We start from the raw sequence: 17,511 nt of genomic DNA, 5'->3' as shown, positions 1-17,511 counted from the left end.
TTATGTGTATTAATTTACAATTAGATTGATTTATTAGTTAACCAGATAATCAGTTTGAAATACAAATTAAAATTCAACAGGTTACGAAATTAATATTATCCGTTTATTGTTAACTTTAAATCATTGTGATATTAATCAACAATCAATCATTTAAATAATTGAACAATTAAATGGCTTTTAATTGTTGGAATCCAATAATGACTGTTATACAATTTTTCTTGATATTGATCAATCCGTTAATTGTTGATGGTGTTGATAGCCTTAGAGATGTATTTGTTTGTAATTTAACTGTATCATGATTTAATTATTATGATTAACAGGTTTGCTGTTTGATTGGTTGATCTCAATAAATTTGATTACTATTAAAAAAGAAGAAGAAAAAAAATCAAATCAAAAAATTAGGTTAATTCAGTTTTCGAAACTTGTTTCATATTGAAAAGTTTATATTATATAATTAATGAGAGGGTTAATTGTAGTTTTAATTGTAATAATATAGACAAATTATGATTACAATCAAAAGTCAAAGGTTGATTAAGGTGTTGTTTTTGTTTAATTAACTTACAACTGTTTAATGAATTAGTGATTAACTGATTGTTTGTTGATTGATCAAGTCTGACCTTGATGATTGAATGTATTACAATTTAATTATTGGCACTAATTGATGAAAGTTGATTAATGTTGATTGTGCTTTGAGTTGTTCTCGTCTTGATCACTTTTTTTTGTTAATTGTCTTCAATTAACATTCAATTGAAATTTAAATTGTTCGTAGTTTTTTTTATAATCAATTTATGTGTAATAATTAATGATGATTAAGTGGTGATTATGAAGATGAGGATGAAGATGAAGATGAAGATGATGATGATGATGATTGGAAAAGTTTCTAATTGTTGAGTTAACGTTGATTGACGTTTAATTAATTTTATTGTGCGGTGACAATAGGAATTGGTAATCACTTAATTGTCATTCATAATGAGAGCAATTATTTAAATTGATTGTTATAATTTGCTTAGATTGATGAGGTTCATGGTAATAGTATGAGTCTTAAAATTGTGAATGAAAGGTTTTAATCACTGGATGAAAAGGAGAATGGATGAGAGAGAGAGAGAGAAGATGTTAATCCTCGTTATTAGTAATTCGATCGTGGATTAGGTGGATTAACGAAAAAGTTGTAAGTTGATCTTCGATTTCGTCTGGAGTTTAATCTAACAGGCTCGTATTCAATTTCTTTGAATGGGTTGAACAATTCATCTCCATCCCAACGACGAGATGATGAGGATGATGATCCAAATGAGGATGAAGTTAAAGATGATCTGGATTTAGGGAGATTTGTGTTAATCTCTTCATTATCATTTAAGGCTTCGTTTTCCTTGAATTCATCAAAATCAGCCAAACGTTTGGGTGTTGCTGAAGATGAGGTTGACCTAAGGCTATTTCGTGAGGAGGCTGAAGGAGGGATTGTTGCTGGTTTCAAGGTTGATCTCAAATTGGAATCATGTTGCCGAGTTGAGAATCTATTGGATGCGATTTTAACTGTTGTTCTAACATCACTTTTACGATCAATTGTTGAACTTTCTGTTGTCGATGTTGTCGTGGGCTTAGTCGGTGGTGAGGTTGTGCGTTCATTTGTATGAGGGATAAACAAACGATCTGTTAACGATTTTCGAGTTCTAACAACAGGTCTTTTCGGTTTTCGAGTTGAGTTTCTGAACTTTCGAGGGGGTTCAGTCGCATCTTCCTCATCATCATTCGAGGCGGTGTCATTCAGGGATTTTGGTGTTGCTGTTGTTGTGGTGGTGGTGGTCGTTCGTCTCCTCGGTCTTTTGGTCGTTGTAGTCGAAGTAGTTGAAGTCCTTCGAGTACTGATCGGTGCAACAGTGGTGCTGGTTGAAGATTTCTTTTTACTTCGCTCGGTATTTGATCGACTTGTTGATTTACTTCGTTTAGCTAAAACTTTCTCTGATTCGTTTGAACTAGATGTTCGTCGAACTGACCTTAAAGATGAAGACGATGATCGTGCAATTATCGGTGATTTAGTTGTAGTGCTAATGGTTGTTGAGATTCTAGATCGAGATGAAGTTATATCAGAACAACAAGAATCTCGAGAGCGAGATGAAGATGATCTAGAAGAAGATGAAAGTTTAGCTGATGAAGATGATGAACGAACTGCTTGACGTGACCTAGTTTCGATTCGTCCTCCTCGAGTTCGAGCAGATTCCTTAATCTTTTTAATCTTTTTCTCCGGTTTAATCACGATAATTAAAGGAGTCTTGGGAATCGGTGTTGTGGTTGTAGTGGTTGACACTGAAGTTGATGATCCTAATAATAAACAATCACAATCAAAAGAGAGAGAGAGAGAAAAGGAATTAAGTTAATTTAGTTGGGAAATGCGCTTTTTTAATTAAGATGGCAAAAGAATCAAGATGATTATTAATTAGGTAAATAAATATCTTTCATTGAAATTTCACTCATATCATTAATCATGATGAGGATAATAATTAAAATTACTCATCATTATCTTCATCAAATCTCTTGTGAATTACATTTACATCATCTTATTATTTTTGTTTAATTGGATTAAGTTAATCGCTTACCTCGAGAGGATTGGGAATCATCATAATCTTCATCTTCTGAAAGTGATGTTGATTTTGATGACTTTTTGGCTTTAAGACCAGAGGATAAATTATCTTCCTCTCCATCATCTTCATCTTCATCCTTAGAGGATGGACGAAGACTTCGTTTTCGAGATGAATCTTCATCTCCATCATCATCACCACCTTCATCTTCATCATCTTCAGATTTTTCACTTGGTGCTTCGGTTGTTGTAGTTGTTGTTGTGGTCGATGTTGTGGTAGAAGTTGTGGTTGATGATACCTCTGGTTTCTCATCTTCATCTTCATCCGTCTCTTCATCCGCATCTTCAGGTTTCTCTGTTGTAGTTGTAGTTGTTGTTGTTGTTGTTGAGGCGGAAGTTGTTGGAGTTGGTGTAGTGGTTGATGTCGATCCAATTGATGAACTCTCATCATCTTCATCATCATCATGATGATTTTCTTCCACCTCGTTCAGTTTCCGCCGGTTTGTCACTAAAAAAAAATCGTCGAAGAAAAAATTTAGAATCAAATTGATCAAGTTTCATGTGTTTACCTGTCATTTGAATCTTCATCATCTTCATCCTTTGTTGATGAACTTGAATCAGGCTTAACATCGGGCTTAGATGATGATGTCTCTGAATCAGAATCTGCATCTTCATCAGCTGGAGCTGGTGTTGATTTATCTTCATCCTCATCATCATCACCACTTTCACTTTTCTTTGTATCAGCTTTTTCAGTGGCAGCAGCAGAACCGGAAGTGGTTGAAGGTTTTACATCACTACTTCCGTCTCCACCTTCATCATCCTCATCTACCTTTTTACTACTTGATTCTCCATCTTCTCCATCCTCATCATCTGATCCAGACGATGACCCACTAGAAGTTGTTGTTTTCTTCATCCCAACCTTATCATCATCACCACCCATCATCATCTCACCCTCCTTTAAACCCTCAATGCCCTTAGGCTCAAGTGAACACCTATCGGCACATTGATTCTTACACAGTTCAACGTTACATGTTAAATGGACATTCGAGTGTTCAGGAAATTTAAATGCCTACAATTAAAAACAAAATTGGAACAATTAAAATAATCACAATCGGTTTACAATTTAGAAAAAAAAAATCAAAAAGAAATAAATGAAATCGGATTAACGATTTGCATGAATGACATGAAACTTTCATTTCTAATCCAACATTGAGATTGGAAAAACAATCAAACACAATTAATCTCAATTGTAAATTAACTTTAAAAACCTTTCACAATCACAAATATTAATATATACAATTAATAATGATTAGCAACAACAATTTGATAACAACCATGGTCAACCCTTTGAATTGTATGTTGATTTCAATTAATTCAGACATTAATCATTTCCTCAGGCTAAATTGTTGAGTTTGAGATAAAATTAAAAGAAACGCTAATACAATGATTGAAAATGATTAGAAAACTGGATTAACTAACAATTTAACTGGTCAGTTTTCAATGGAGCATGAATTCAGGGTGAGTGTATATAGTTTATTATCATTATAATTTAGTTGATTGTGTGATTAAATTGTGTCTGTTAGTAAATCAAATAATAGGAGGTTAATTTTTCTCGCCATCTTCATTTGATTCAATCAATTGATTCCTTTGATGAAATCAACTTATTGAGGAAATTATTTCAATTTGATTATGAAACTAATCAACACCCACCTTATGATTATCATTAATGGTCAGGTAATTAATGGTTTAATCAGAAAGTGTAAAAATAATTCTGAAACAACAATTAACTAATCAACAGTAACTATTGTAATCATGATATTCACATACAAGAAAATAATGAATTTCAAATTGTTTGGATTGATAATTAATATTAAATGATAATAATAATGTTAATTAATTGTCCGAATTTGAATGATTAGCTTTTCATTTCTTTATGATTTAATTAATGATTGATTTTAGTAGGTTATCATATTGGAAAATTAACTTAATCAACCTAAATTAATAGTTAATTTGTTTAATTAATGAACCAAAATGAGAATCAAAGAAATACAATTTACTTTCACTTTTTTTTGTCTAATCATTGACTCGTTAATTGTAGTTAAACTGTCCACTGTTAATCATGATTAATCTTTGATTGTGATAATGATAACAAGGTCTAAATAAATAGTTGGTAATTGTTGATCACAATGATGATCAAGATTAAATTGTGATCGATTTTGATGTCGATTCGAGAAAAGAAAAGTTTTTCAAGGAAGCAAAAAGTTTTTCGTTTATATCGATTATGAAAAATTGACCTTTTTTTCATCTTCTTCTTCATGATTATCATCCTAATCCTAATCATGACATGATTAGCCCTCAAGTAATTTACCAAATTGATCTAATTTGCCTTTAATTATCAACAGCAAACCAAATACGCAAAAGTTAATTGTCAAAGTGAAAGTAAAGTTTTCAAAGTGATAACATAAACATGATAACATTTTGATTGCTCATTTAAGTTTAATCACAATTTAGAATCACAATTTATTGTTTAACCTTAACTTTCTCAATCATTTTCTAATACCAATCTATTAATTAACTTTTACCTTTCTGCCAATCAAACAAAACAGAATAGAAACAAAATTGATCATCAATCATAATCATAATCACAAATCAAATACAACAACTTAATCAGTAAGAAAAACAAATCTACAGGAATTAATTGGTCCAATAAACAATTAAACTGCTCGATTAAACTTGATTAATATCAACAAACCAACAAAATCAATACAATCAATACATTGAAAGTATCATTAAAATAAACCATACTAATAGTTAAGCTAATTGTGAATACAACAAAAATGGTCAAGTGATGAGTGACCACTTATCGTTGATGAAGATAATTGTTAACCAATCGCAATGATTTCTAATTAAAGACAAAAATAAGATTCTAATTGTAGTTAACTTACCGTAACAGTGCTGTAAGCAAGTACCGTCGCATCTGAAGTACCAGTGGACGCTGTCCGTTTCCAAATGTCCATGAGTTTGGGCTTAAGTGGACAACCATCTTCACCGGACAATTGTAACAAAGCGGGACTTTTATTATTGACCGATTCCTCGTTATCGTAGGCATAACAATCTTTAACCCGAATATCGGTTCGTTTCCTTGAGTCTCGAATATAAATGGCCAGAGTTAAATTCTCTCCCACCTTGACCGGTCCATCGATTGGCGAGTTACCTGGATATCGACCCTTGGTAACATCCATCCAACAGTCAACTTTATGCTGATCACCAGCAAAATCAGCCATGGGAACCTTGATTAAGACAACAATTAGCCAACAATAAACAAACCAGACACAATAAACAATTAATATCATACTAATGGTGATGAAAAAAATTCACCAACAGCAAACACAATTAAACATTATGATGATGAAAAACTTTCATTTCATCCTCATCCCAAAAAAAAACATCATCAACACCAACTGATAACCAGTTTAACCTGTTGAAAGGTTAATTTTAAACTTAATTGTTATCCCAACAGACATGATTTCATTTCATATATTTATTAGATTAAAATTATCACCATGATACATATATTATCATGATTAAGATTTACTGTTAATCTGATTTATTATTTAAGGTCTAATGGGTGATTGATGTTTTTTTCGGGTGTTGATTGACGGTTAACAATTAACTTTCTCTTACCGTGATTACGTCCAGCATATCGACGATGAAGGGCTTGAATACAACCCGTTTCTCTTGCAGGGGTAGGTCACGTTCGAGTAGATATCGGCACGATAAGAGACGCGCTGAGTCCCAGACCTCTTGGTAGATCGGATCGTTTTGAAAGATGATCACATTTTCGTATTGCTTTGAGTCTTTGGCATCGGTTCGGACAATTGAAGTACCACAACGATCAGCGGGGATTTTGAATGACAGGGAAGAGGAATCAGATTTTTCCTCAATGTATCTGAATCATTGATTGAATTAAATTCGGGAGAAAAATATTCAAATGATTAAATTGTTATCATCAGTTTTTGTTTGTGTTTCCATTTGAAAAGATTATCTCATTGACCATGGGTCAAGTTTCCCTACTGTTAGTTAATTGTTTCGTTCATTTTAATCTCATGTTGATGATTAAATTATAATTTGCGAATTGTTTTTAATTATATCCGATTAACTTAAAGGATTCTAATTATCATTAGGATTTGTTTAGGTTTAATTGTTACAACTCGTGTTTCAATTTACTTTCATTTGGATTAGTAAACGTGATTGACAAAGAAAGTTAATTGTAATTACTGATTTTGTTAATTGTTGTTGTTGTTGTTGTTGTTTATTTTTGTGTAAATTAGTTTGATTTAATCATGTATTTAATTGCTAATCTGATTTGATTATTAATTATATTCATTAATTACTCCCAACCAATTTTTTTGTATGAAAACCTGAACGGTGATACAATTATTACAATCAATCAGTTAATCAAGGTTTTCTCAGGTTAAATTATTGTTAATAAATTAAGGAAATTGATTTAACTTTTTGATTAAATCATCATCTTAAATTTAATTGATGTGTTGTGATTGTAAACAATTTAAATTAAATGTAACAATTTGGGTGTTGTTACACTTTGTTAATAGTTAATCATCAATTAATAAACTAATCAAATGAAATCAAGAAATAAACAATCAAAAATTAATTGCTAATCAACAGTAGCGGTAAAAACAACAGATGAAACAATTTAAACTAAATCAATTCTGATTCCTGGCGATTAACATAATAAGGATTAGCCTTGATAAACAAACAATTTACTTAATCATCACAACAATTTACAATTTTCAATCTAATTTTCATTAACCATTTGAAAAAAACAATTTAAGCTGAGGTCAAATTGAATCACATTAATAACAATTAAGTCATGATTAACTGTAACAATTTAAATGAAGTGAAAAACAATGAGGCAACAATCAACTAATCGTTAATTGTAGTTGATTAAGTTAATCAAGTTTCAAGAGAAATGAAATCACGAAAATATCTCAACATAATTTAAATCATCAAAGTGAATCAATTAATTCATCTAACAATTATTATTAAATTAGACGAAACTAAATTAACTAAATTATATTGATTAGTTATGATTAAGAAACAAACAAAAAATGATTAGTTTGAAACTTTAAACCGAGACAAATACAAACAATCACCAAGAATGATTAAGTTAATTGTTGGAACCAATTGGAATTGTAAACACCGGTAAATTTAATGTTAATCCAGTTCTTGTTTTCGTAATCAAAATCTAAATTAAATTCACTTTTCTAAATGATTAACTAATTCACCTTGAAATTACAAGTTACTGTTGATGTTGATTTGATTTTCAAGTTTTCAGGTAAACTTTTTGGTTCATTTTTTTAAATCATTTTACTTCATGAAGACAAAAACGACAAGGTCACAATTATCATCCACTATCAAACTGCCCATCGTCCAGTTTATCATCATAATTATCATCGTCCTCATCACCATAATCAGTAAATTGTGATTACAATCAGTGACTTTTGGGTGGGAGTTGCAAAGGAAACGGAAAATATAACCAAAAAGTCAACCACTAATGCTAATTGTTATCAGTTGATTGCTAAGGTGTTTTGGTAACAATTAATTAGATTGTTGTTTGTGACTTGAGGAAAAATAAAAGGTAAATTTGATTACGAAAAACAATTAACTAATCAAATCAAAGACTAGATATAAATAAAATCGTTGACAATTTTGCTTGATCATTTGAATAGTCGAGGTAAACAATTAGCTTTGACAAGTTTGCAATTACTTGATTGGTTTATGATTATATTGGACTATTTTAATTACTACAATTAATTAAATTGTTTTCGTCTTGAAAAGTGTAAGTGATTCAGGATGATTAAGATTATCAACTTGAAGTCTTTTACCCTTGAGCTATTTTTCAACCATAAGTTTCAATTGATTTAGTTTCTTAATCAACTAATTTACCTTCAATTTAAGTTAATTCTCAGACTCTTATTCAGCTAATCACCCAAGATAATTAACAATTTAATTATCATCTTGCAATCTTCAGTCCTTCAAGATTCTCATTCTAATCCCTTAATTGTTGCAATTAATTAAACACTTTCACTTCGTTCTTAATTTTTTGACTTCTCATTAAAATCCAATGTATATATTTAACCAGACAGATTAAAACTTTGATTAATCATTGATTGTTGTATTACCATGAACCTTAATTAGGATGATTTAATCATCAATATACACTCTGTAGTAAATAACTAATTACATGTATATAAATATGTGTTACTTGATTGTTACAATTATAATTAAAGTTAAATTACTCCATCATCAACATTAATTTTCACAATTAAGGTCAATCTTAGGCTGGGACTTTTGTTGTTGTTGATTAACTTTAATTATGATGACACTTACTCTTTGATTTAATTGTGATCCTTTTAAATTGCTTATGATTACGGTTACACCATCTTGTTTACCTTAATTGTCAAATTTAACACAATCTTGAGCAATTTAAATGCGAGATTGTTAATCACAATTTAGATGCAAATTGTTGGTTCAAATTGAAACGGAAACAAAAGGTAACTGTTAATTGTGATTGGAAAGATAGTTAACAATTTAATGATTGTGATGATGATTAATATCTAATTTTTATCTCTTCAATTACAATTAACTTTCGACTAGAGCATAATTAACTTTTTGATTAGATTTAGAGTTAATTACAGTTATTATTATGAATAAAGAAAACAGTAACAATCAAGAACTTGTAGATTGTGATCATAATTAAAATTGATCACCAATATTGTTAGAAAGTAAATTAAGTAAATTGTTGTTATTTAATAACAATTAATCATTGATTTAGTGCTTTCAATTCAAATATAGACCTCATCTTAATTGTAATTGTCCTTAATTCAAAGATTCATCAGCAATTATGTATTAGAATTTAATTATATTAATGATTTACAATTCAATTGAATCAACGATTAACCAATTAAAGTAAAAATTAAATGTAATCAAATCAATTCAATTGATCAGATTTAAATTTCAAACAGTAAATTGATTAAACAATCAAATTGAAAACTAATTTAATTGGTTAAAGATTCAAGTTTAAAACAGTAACTACAATCAGAAATTTTTAAATAAAATTAACTTTTAAATGCTAATTGTGTATCTAAATCAAAGTTTAATCAACCTATTAATACAATTAACTGATGGTTAACACAGAGAAAGTAATTTATAAATCATTTGGTCACAATTTAAATCACTATACTAAAGAAACATCATCATTTAGTTAGCTGATTAACTTTAATTGTTAATCGAGATGAAACATTAACACTTGAAGAAGAAGAAAAAAAAATTAAACTTAATTTCATTTCCTCTATCATTAAATTAGTAAATCAGTAAATTTTGTCTTGATTATATGATTAAATTGTAGTTTCTTTTTTTCCTCTAAATCAGTAAATCCAGTTGATTAACTAACTAATCAACCAACCAACCAACCAACCAAAATCAATGTTTATCATTACCAAACCTTTTAATCAACTAACTAACACCTAATGATTAACTAGTATTGATTATTATTACAATAATCAAATTCAATCACAATCAATGTCATTAATAATAATTGTTAATCATGATAATCCCTTTGATTAGAAAAGTATAATTGGTTTATCCTGACAGTTAATTACAATTTAAATATCGCCTTAGTTAACTAGTTGGATGATGATTAGATTACAACGTGACTAGTTGTAATTTAATTTCAATCCAATCAACAATTTATTAATTCAGTACAATTTACTTGAGTCATAATCGCAAGTTGAATTTAATTTGAAGACCTAATAACTAAATTTACTCTGGTAACTTTTAATTTTCAAGGATAATTCTCATTTGATTGTTATTATTTCCCAATGGAAATGAGTTAAAGCGAATCAATTTCGTCACAATTAGTTAATTGTCTCTTACCTGCAGCCCATATCATTGTAAAAGCCCTTAGAGAAAACTATTCCGTTAAATGGTGAATCAAAAGCGACATCAACTTTCATCCCATTTGCATCACATTGAACATTTAGATTCTTAATTTGTGGAGCCAATGAATTAACTTGATTGATTAACTGAGAAGGAAACAATTAGATTTAATTAAAAATGAAAGATAAATAATCAGCCAATTGACTTACTTGATTTACAACAATCAAAACAGTTATCATATTTATAACCATTTGATTATAATTCAATCTGATCGCCATGTTGACCAACAACTTGAGACTACAATTTAGATTTAAATTGTAAATAACTTTTGATATTTTGTTGATAAATCACTTTAATTGTCCATTAATTGTTGAGAATGAAAATGTTAATAGATGACAAATTTAATTACTCTCCTTTTTCAATGGGTTTCTTTTACTACACGATAATTGTTGCTGTAAATGTTTGACGATTTATAAATTATTTATTCCATTGGAACTGGAAATTATAAAAGATAATCACAATTAACTACACGATATAAACATTGAGAGAATTACAGAAAATTAATCACAATTTATCACAATTAATTCGTTAAGAAATAGGATCGTTGTAACGAAGAGAACAATTTTTTCTTCGGCTTCGTTGTAACTTCGCCTTCGTCTTTCAAAGTCGAAAACAAACTTCGGGTCATTGAAAGTGAGAGTTACAGATTCATCTTATCTTCCTCATCTTTGACTCTCTCTCTCTCTCACTTTCTCTCTCATTATTACTCTCACTCTCTATCTTTATCTTACTTCAAGAGTCCACTCTTCTCACTTTCTCTTCATCTTTTTTACCTCAATTCGTAGTTCGTCCAGAACCGGTTCGGACATTAGAACGAACCTGTTTCGTTATTAAGAGGAAAGAGAGAGAGAGATGATATTTAATTTACTTTCTTTTGTGTTGATTGTCCGAAAGGTAAAAGACAAAAGGAAATGAGGATGAGGATGCAAAAGTAAGATGAGAATGAAAGATGATGATGATGATGCTGAGATTCATGATGATTATTGGAAGATGATATTAATACAATCCTATTATTCAATATACTTCCCAGGTATCAATTTGTTTTTCATTGTTTCCAATAGGAACAAAAAGTTTCATTACTTTGAGAAACAAAAAGTTACCTTTATTTTTGATTTTTTTAATCCATTTCATTGGATTAAGATAATCATTGGTTAATCGGGTGGGTTTGTCCTGATTCATTATTAATATGCACTTTAATTGTTACAATTATGAGAAAAAGCTTTTGCTTATTGAGGAGGTAATTTGTTGTTTTTGAAACAGTTTTCTTGCAAATTTTTTTATCATTGGTCGCAATTAGATTTGATTGTTGATTTTCATGCAAATTAAACAGTTTGATTTTGCCAAGGTAATCACAATTATATCATTTTGATTGATATTAAATGTGATAAAAATCCTTGACCTTTATTATTGGGTCATCTCATTGGCATTAGGGTGGATTCATTTACAATTAAATCCACCACGATTCAAATTATCTTGTAATTAATAATGACAAACACTCAGATTTGATTAATTTCAATCAAGGTGAATTGATATTTAAATAATGTTGTCTATTGAATAACAAGTTTTTTTTTAAAACAATCATTTTAGAATCAGATTATTAACAAGGAGTATTAACATATGTAGTCATTGAATTTAATTATTAATAACTAATGTTTAAATTTTAAGATGTTGATAATTAACAATCATTAGAAATGGTGTCGCCATCTATCTGTAACAATTAAAGATTCGTGTAACTGTTTCGTAGTGTATTTAGTGATAGAGTTGACATTTTCCCTCCGTTTGGTTTTGTCCATAAAAAAGTCAACTCATCGTCTTCATTTTCATCACCATCATCATCACCTTCCTCATCCCAATTACCCAATCACTTTGGTCAATCAAACTCATCGCCAGCAACCGGGATAACATCAAATTCAATTGACACAATGTACTTCAAGAAACTTGGTTTCATACTCAACAATTCATCTCACAATTGGAACATATCTATGGATTCCAGTTGCTCCTCTTCAGATGCACCATCAACTTCAACAATCATGGTTGACAATGAATCGGCCGACAATGTTTCCGGTATGTCGAAACCTGAACTACTCACTTACCGATTAAAAAGCTCTGGTGACATTGTTTATTGTAGTAAATGGATCTTTCGAGTTCGAATTTCTCCAATTACCAATGTTGCAGCATCATTTTCTTTGAGTAAGGTGGTGAATAGATTACTGTGTTTGACAAATGTATCTGCTTGTGCAGCTTGTCGAGGCTTTGTGACAGTCTTCAGGACGTCTTTGGCTATAGCTCGTCTTGGAAGCTTCTTCCTTTAATTTAGCGTCGATTCTTTTTCCAATGGTTTCAGGAATTCTGTCCACTCTGGGGTTGTAATCTTCTTTTTGTCCAACCGTTCTTTCAATAGCTTTCGATTTTCGATTCGAGGCCTTTCACTACAAGGAATTTGTCATCCACTATTACGTTTATCGATCAGTTTTGTCGAACATCATAGCTAATGATTACTTTGTATGTCTTAGCAGATTTTAGAAGTTTTACCAAGAAACTAAATGTTTTCTTTCTCAGAATACCCGTCAAGTGACCTCTAAACAACCTTCTGATTAGATGAAGGTCAGAACATTTCCATCATCAAAAAGTTCAAATAGCAAATATACATTTATGACTTCGAGTTCTTGATGAACTAGAGCAATCATCTGGTTACTTGAATAGCCTTGAAAAGACCTTGAGATTCACACTCGAAGTAATTAGATGGACGAATGGACATTTACCAATTATGTATTTGAATAGATTGCATTGTTACATCAGAACATTTATCGACAATAAGAACTCATTAATTGGAAAGTAAATTGATTTAGTTTTTTAGCTTTTTTGTTTTTATTATCCTCGAATGGAATTAGTTTAAGTATGAGTTTATCTAACAATTTACACTTTTTAAGAGAAGATGAGAAATAGGAAATTACAGGGAAGGAGATAAAAATAGCGAGATTGAATGAAAAGTTACAAAGGAGTAGAGAAAAAATTAAGATCAAAGTGGATGAACAGAAGATGAATTGTTGATTCTAAATTTGAGCTACAATTAAGTGTGGATGTTTAATTATGAACAAGTGAGAGCAGTTGATATCTTGTGATCGATTTAAGCGGATTTGTGGTAATTTGAATAACTGTAGTGTTTTCCATAGCTTGGGTAGTGTCCATATCCACCGTATGATTTGTGTCCATCATAACCTCCATATCCGTAACCACCATAACCACCGTGACCTGATCCATAGCCGGAACCATAAGCACCAGAATATCCTCCTAAACCATGTCCATATCCACCGCTGGAGTAACCATACTTAGCAGGGTATCCATGTTTAACGGCTGTTGAATAACCGTAACCTCCATGACCTCCGTATCCACCATGACCATAGCCTGAAGACCCATGACCTGAGGATTTCAAGAGAGAGAGAGAAACATTAAAAGCAACTGATGACCAGACAAAGAAATCAATAAAATCTTACCATAACCGCTTCCATATCCACCATGACCATACCCATAACCACCATGGCTTCCATAGCTACTTCCGTATCCGGATCCGTAACCACCATGTCCGTAGCCATGACCATAACCATAACCACTAGCGTAGGCAAGGGCGATCACTGAGACAACAAGGATGACAATTGATGATACCTGTTTGAACGAACGGGAAAATAGCAATTGTTTAACAATTAAAATTATTCATCACTAATCAACGGAACCAAATCAATTACAATCAATATAACCAGCATGTAATTATTTCCCTGATAATTTGGCAAATCAATTTGGTAAGAAAAAAACAATTTATTCAACATCTCTCTCTCTCTCTCTCTCTCGGGTTTTCCTTGTCTAATCAACATTGATTTGCATGAACAGTTCAATTACTATTAATAAATAACATGATTAACCCTCTAAACACAATCAAATTGTTTGAAATAATCAATGGGAAATTAATTCTCATTCAATCAGATGAGAAACTTCAAAATAATGATAAAAATAAAAGTTTCCTTTGCTTTTGATAATAATCAACAATGAATTTCATCAATTAACTACAACGATCAACAAGTGACAAGTGATTCCCGGCGGAAATTGTTGTCATTCATGATAATATAATCAGACAGAAAATAAACAATCAAATATTATTTTTTACATAAAATAATCAACAATTAACACTAATAAAAAGTTTGATTGTTGCAATCAAAATGAAACTTAGTCTCCGGTGAAAATTTAAAAATGGAGTTGAACAAAAAGAAAACAGTTTCAATCACAATTAGCAAAACCATAATTAACAATCAGTTAACTTACCATTGAATTCATGATGATTAGTTTTTAAATTGTTGTAATTAGTCCTGAATGGTAAGCGAAGCAAATTTTAATATAATCACTGATTAACTATTGAAAATAGTTGAAACTTTTTTTTTTCACTTGTTGATTGTTGGTGATGAAAAAATTGACTGATGATTTTAAATGAACCTGAATCAGTGTTTATATACTCACTCGGGAAAGTGAGTGAGCACCTAATGAGAGTGAGATAAAATGATGATGATGATGATGATGATAATGATGAGGAAGATGATGAAAAAACGTTGGAAACGCTCAGGCCAATGTCCGTAAGCACCGCCTTCAATGGTAACCTAACGATAAACCATAAAGAAAGAAAAGAAAAGAAAAACTTTTCAATAACTAAGATAATTGTGAATAAGTGAATTAAAATTAATCATCACAATCAACATACTCACAATTAAAGCTTAATGATTATAATAAATACTTTATCAACACTTTAGCACCGCCTTATCGCACCTTGGTAGTGGCTTATTAGAATTATCGTCAGAATATCGTTCGAACGTCAAAAAGTTTTCGTTGGAAACGTTCATTTATTGTTCTTTATAAGTTTTTCTTTTCTTTATCTGTCACCTTGTCTTCATTATCATCTTAATCATCAGCTGAATTATTTAATTGTTAATCATCTTAATCATGATTGTTTATCTAATATTAATCTCTCTGTGATATTGAATTTGAACTTGACCCTGTAAAGGGAAAAATATATAAAATTAAATTCATTTTAAATGATTAACTATAACAATCAAATTAGTGTTTGATTGTTACAATAATACAAGATGATAACAATTACGATTTTCTTATGTGTTATTAGAATGGACCTTAAATTGTATCACAATTAGATCACAATTTAGGTTATAATGTTTTATTAATCACTTTTAGTTGATTAACATTTTTCATTTTCTTTCGTGTTAATTGTTTGGTCAACCTTTTTAATACATTTCAATTAGTTAATTGTTGCTAATAGATTTAGTTTTTTTTTCTTATTCATTGTCCAGAATTTGGTAAATTGGTTGATTAAAAAATTTATATACCTCAACAATTAACCCAATCAATATTATACCCACTCCAAGGTAATTTGCTAAACAATTTAATCAATGGTTAACTAATCAAGGATTTTTTTTATTGTTAATTATTGAATATCATTTAATTGGTAATTTTGATTAGCAATCAACTGATCAGTTAATCAGATTTGCCATTTTCTTCCGGTTTAATTTAATAATTTCGGTGGAAATTTTTTTCTCTCTCATATTCTAATGCTAATTAATTGTTACCATTTTCCTTAATTCAGTTGTCTAGCGATCAACTAGTGATTAGTTAATCAACTTTGGGTGAAAAGTCTATCGGGTCAATATGATTCTAATCATGATAATCAAGAATCTAATCAACCAAATCAAATTTAATCATAAGAAAAAACAAATGAACAGGAAAATAATGAAAATCTTTCAAACAATCTAACCAACAATTAAGAAAATTTAACTAATCCGATTGTTTTACTTTTCAAAATTTCCTCATTCGTCTGAATTAACTTTAATCAAAAAGTACTCGAAACAATATAAACCAAATTAACGCTAATAACAATCAAATTAGAGGCAGAAAAAAAATCAAACTCATCAACAATTAAATGTTGGAACAATTTATTTTTATAAAAATAGACTAATTAGTAAACAATTAAAAGGTCAAGGTTAATGATGATTTGTAAATTGTCAATATAAAGAGAGACAATTAAAGTTAACTAATCACCATTGTTACATTTGGACAATTAGGAAAGTTAATCAAGTTCAATATAATCAATTTATTAAGTATTAGGAAGTAATTAAGAAACTAATATAACTTTTAATCAATTACCAAACCTTATATGTTAATTGTGATTAAGTATTATCTTTGTTAATTGATATAAGTAACAAAGGTGAAACAATTTGCTAATCATTATAAATCATAACTTTAATTGTGGTTAATGAAGTTTAAAGTTTCCACACCTTAATTGTAAATTGGACAGCAAAAAATTAGTTTTCAACATTGGTAATGATTAAAGTTTAATTTAATGTTTTTCTTTGGGTAATCAACTAATCAACAATTAAAATGATTAACTAATTTGCTTGTTATTAAAATGATGAACCATAAGCAATAATATTAATAATAAAACAATTAAACGTACAATGAAATTAAATTGTTTACTTCACAGTCACAATCAAGTAAATTACAATTTAAAATTAAATGATGAGTTGATTTTTCAACAATCAAGTTTAAAATTGTTTTTTTATAGTTTCAGGTCTACGATCTGTAATTTGGTAATTTAAATCATGATTATCATGATTAACTTGATTGTATGGGTTTGATAGGGGAACAGTGTATGTAATTTAAATTGTTTGATTTTGATTATTTGATTAAATGAAAACTTTTTCCACAATTTAAATTATATTATCATCTTATCCTATCCAATGTAACATCATCATCATCAAGCTGATCATGATTTTGATTGTAAATTGTGTTGTTGTCCAGAGTTAATTGTTGATTAACTAGAAACTTTTACGATTCCATATTTTAATTTGATTAATAATCACTCACTGAAA

General features: G+C 29.8%; 2 protein-coding genes across 2 annotated transcripts; both read right to left on the bottom strand.

The window, feature by feature from the left end:
- Positions 1–81: 81 nt before the first annotated feature.
- LOC128393985 (uncharacterized) lies at positions 82–11,239 on the bottom strand. The gene is given in 9 exon segments (XM_053354219.1): positions 82–359; positions 563–2,316; positions 2,592–3,037; positions 3,039–3,080; positions 3,142–3,641; positions 5,518–5,862; positions 6,257–6,521; positions 10,529–10,677; positions 10,741–11,239. Coding segments are annotated over 8 exon segments (3,006 nt in total). The 5' UTR covers positions 10,810–11,239; the 3' UTR covers positions 82–359; positions 563–1,126.
- Positions 11,240–13,435: 2,196 nt separating this feature from the next.
- On the bottom strand, positions 13,436–15,063 carry LOC128394165 (keratin-associated protein 21-1-like). Its single transcript, XM_053354432.1, has 3 exons — positions 14,906–15,063; positions 14,086–14,254; positions 13,436–14,011 (listed from the first exon to the last, which is right to left on the bottom strand). Exons 1-3 carry the CDS (start codon positions 14,915–14,917, stop codon positions 13,719–13,721), a joined length of 474 nt encoding a protein of 157 aa, XP_053210407.1. The 5' UTR covers positions 14,918–15,063; the 3' UTR covers positions 13,436–13,718.
- Between the last annotated feature and the right edge of the window lie 2,448 nt (positions 15,064–17,511).

This window comes from Panonychus citri, unplaced genomic scaffold (genome assembly GCF_014898815.1).
Source record: "Panonychus citri isolate SS breed McGregor unplaced genomic scaffold, ASM1489881v1 Contig00139, whole genome shotgun sequence".
Classification (NCBI taxonomy): domain Eukaryota; kingdom Metazoa; phylum Arthropoda; class Arachnida; order Trombidiformes; family Tetranychidae; genus Panonychus; species Panonychus citri.
The sequence above is the reverse complement of the archived record's forward strand: the minus strand, read 5'-3'. Positions and strand labels throughout refer to the sequence as shown.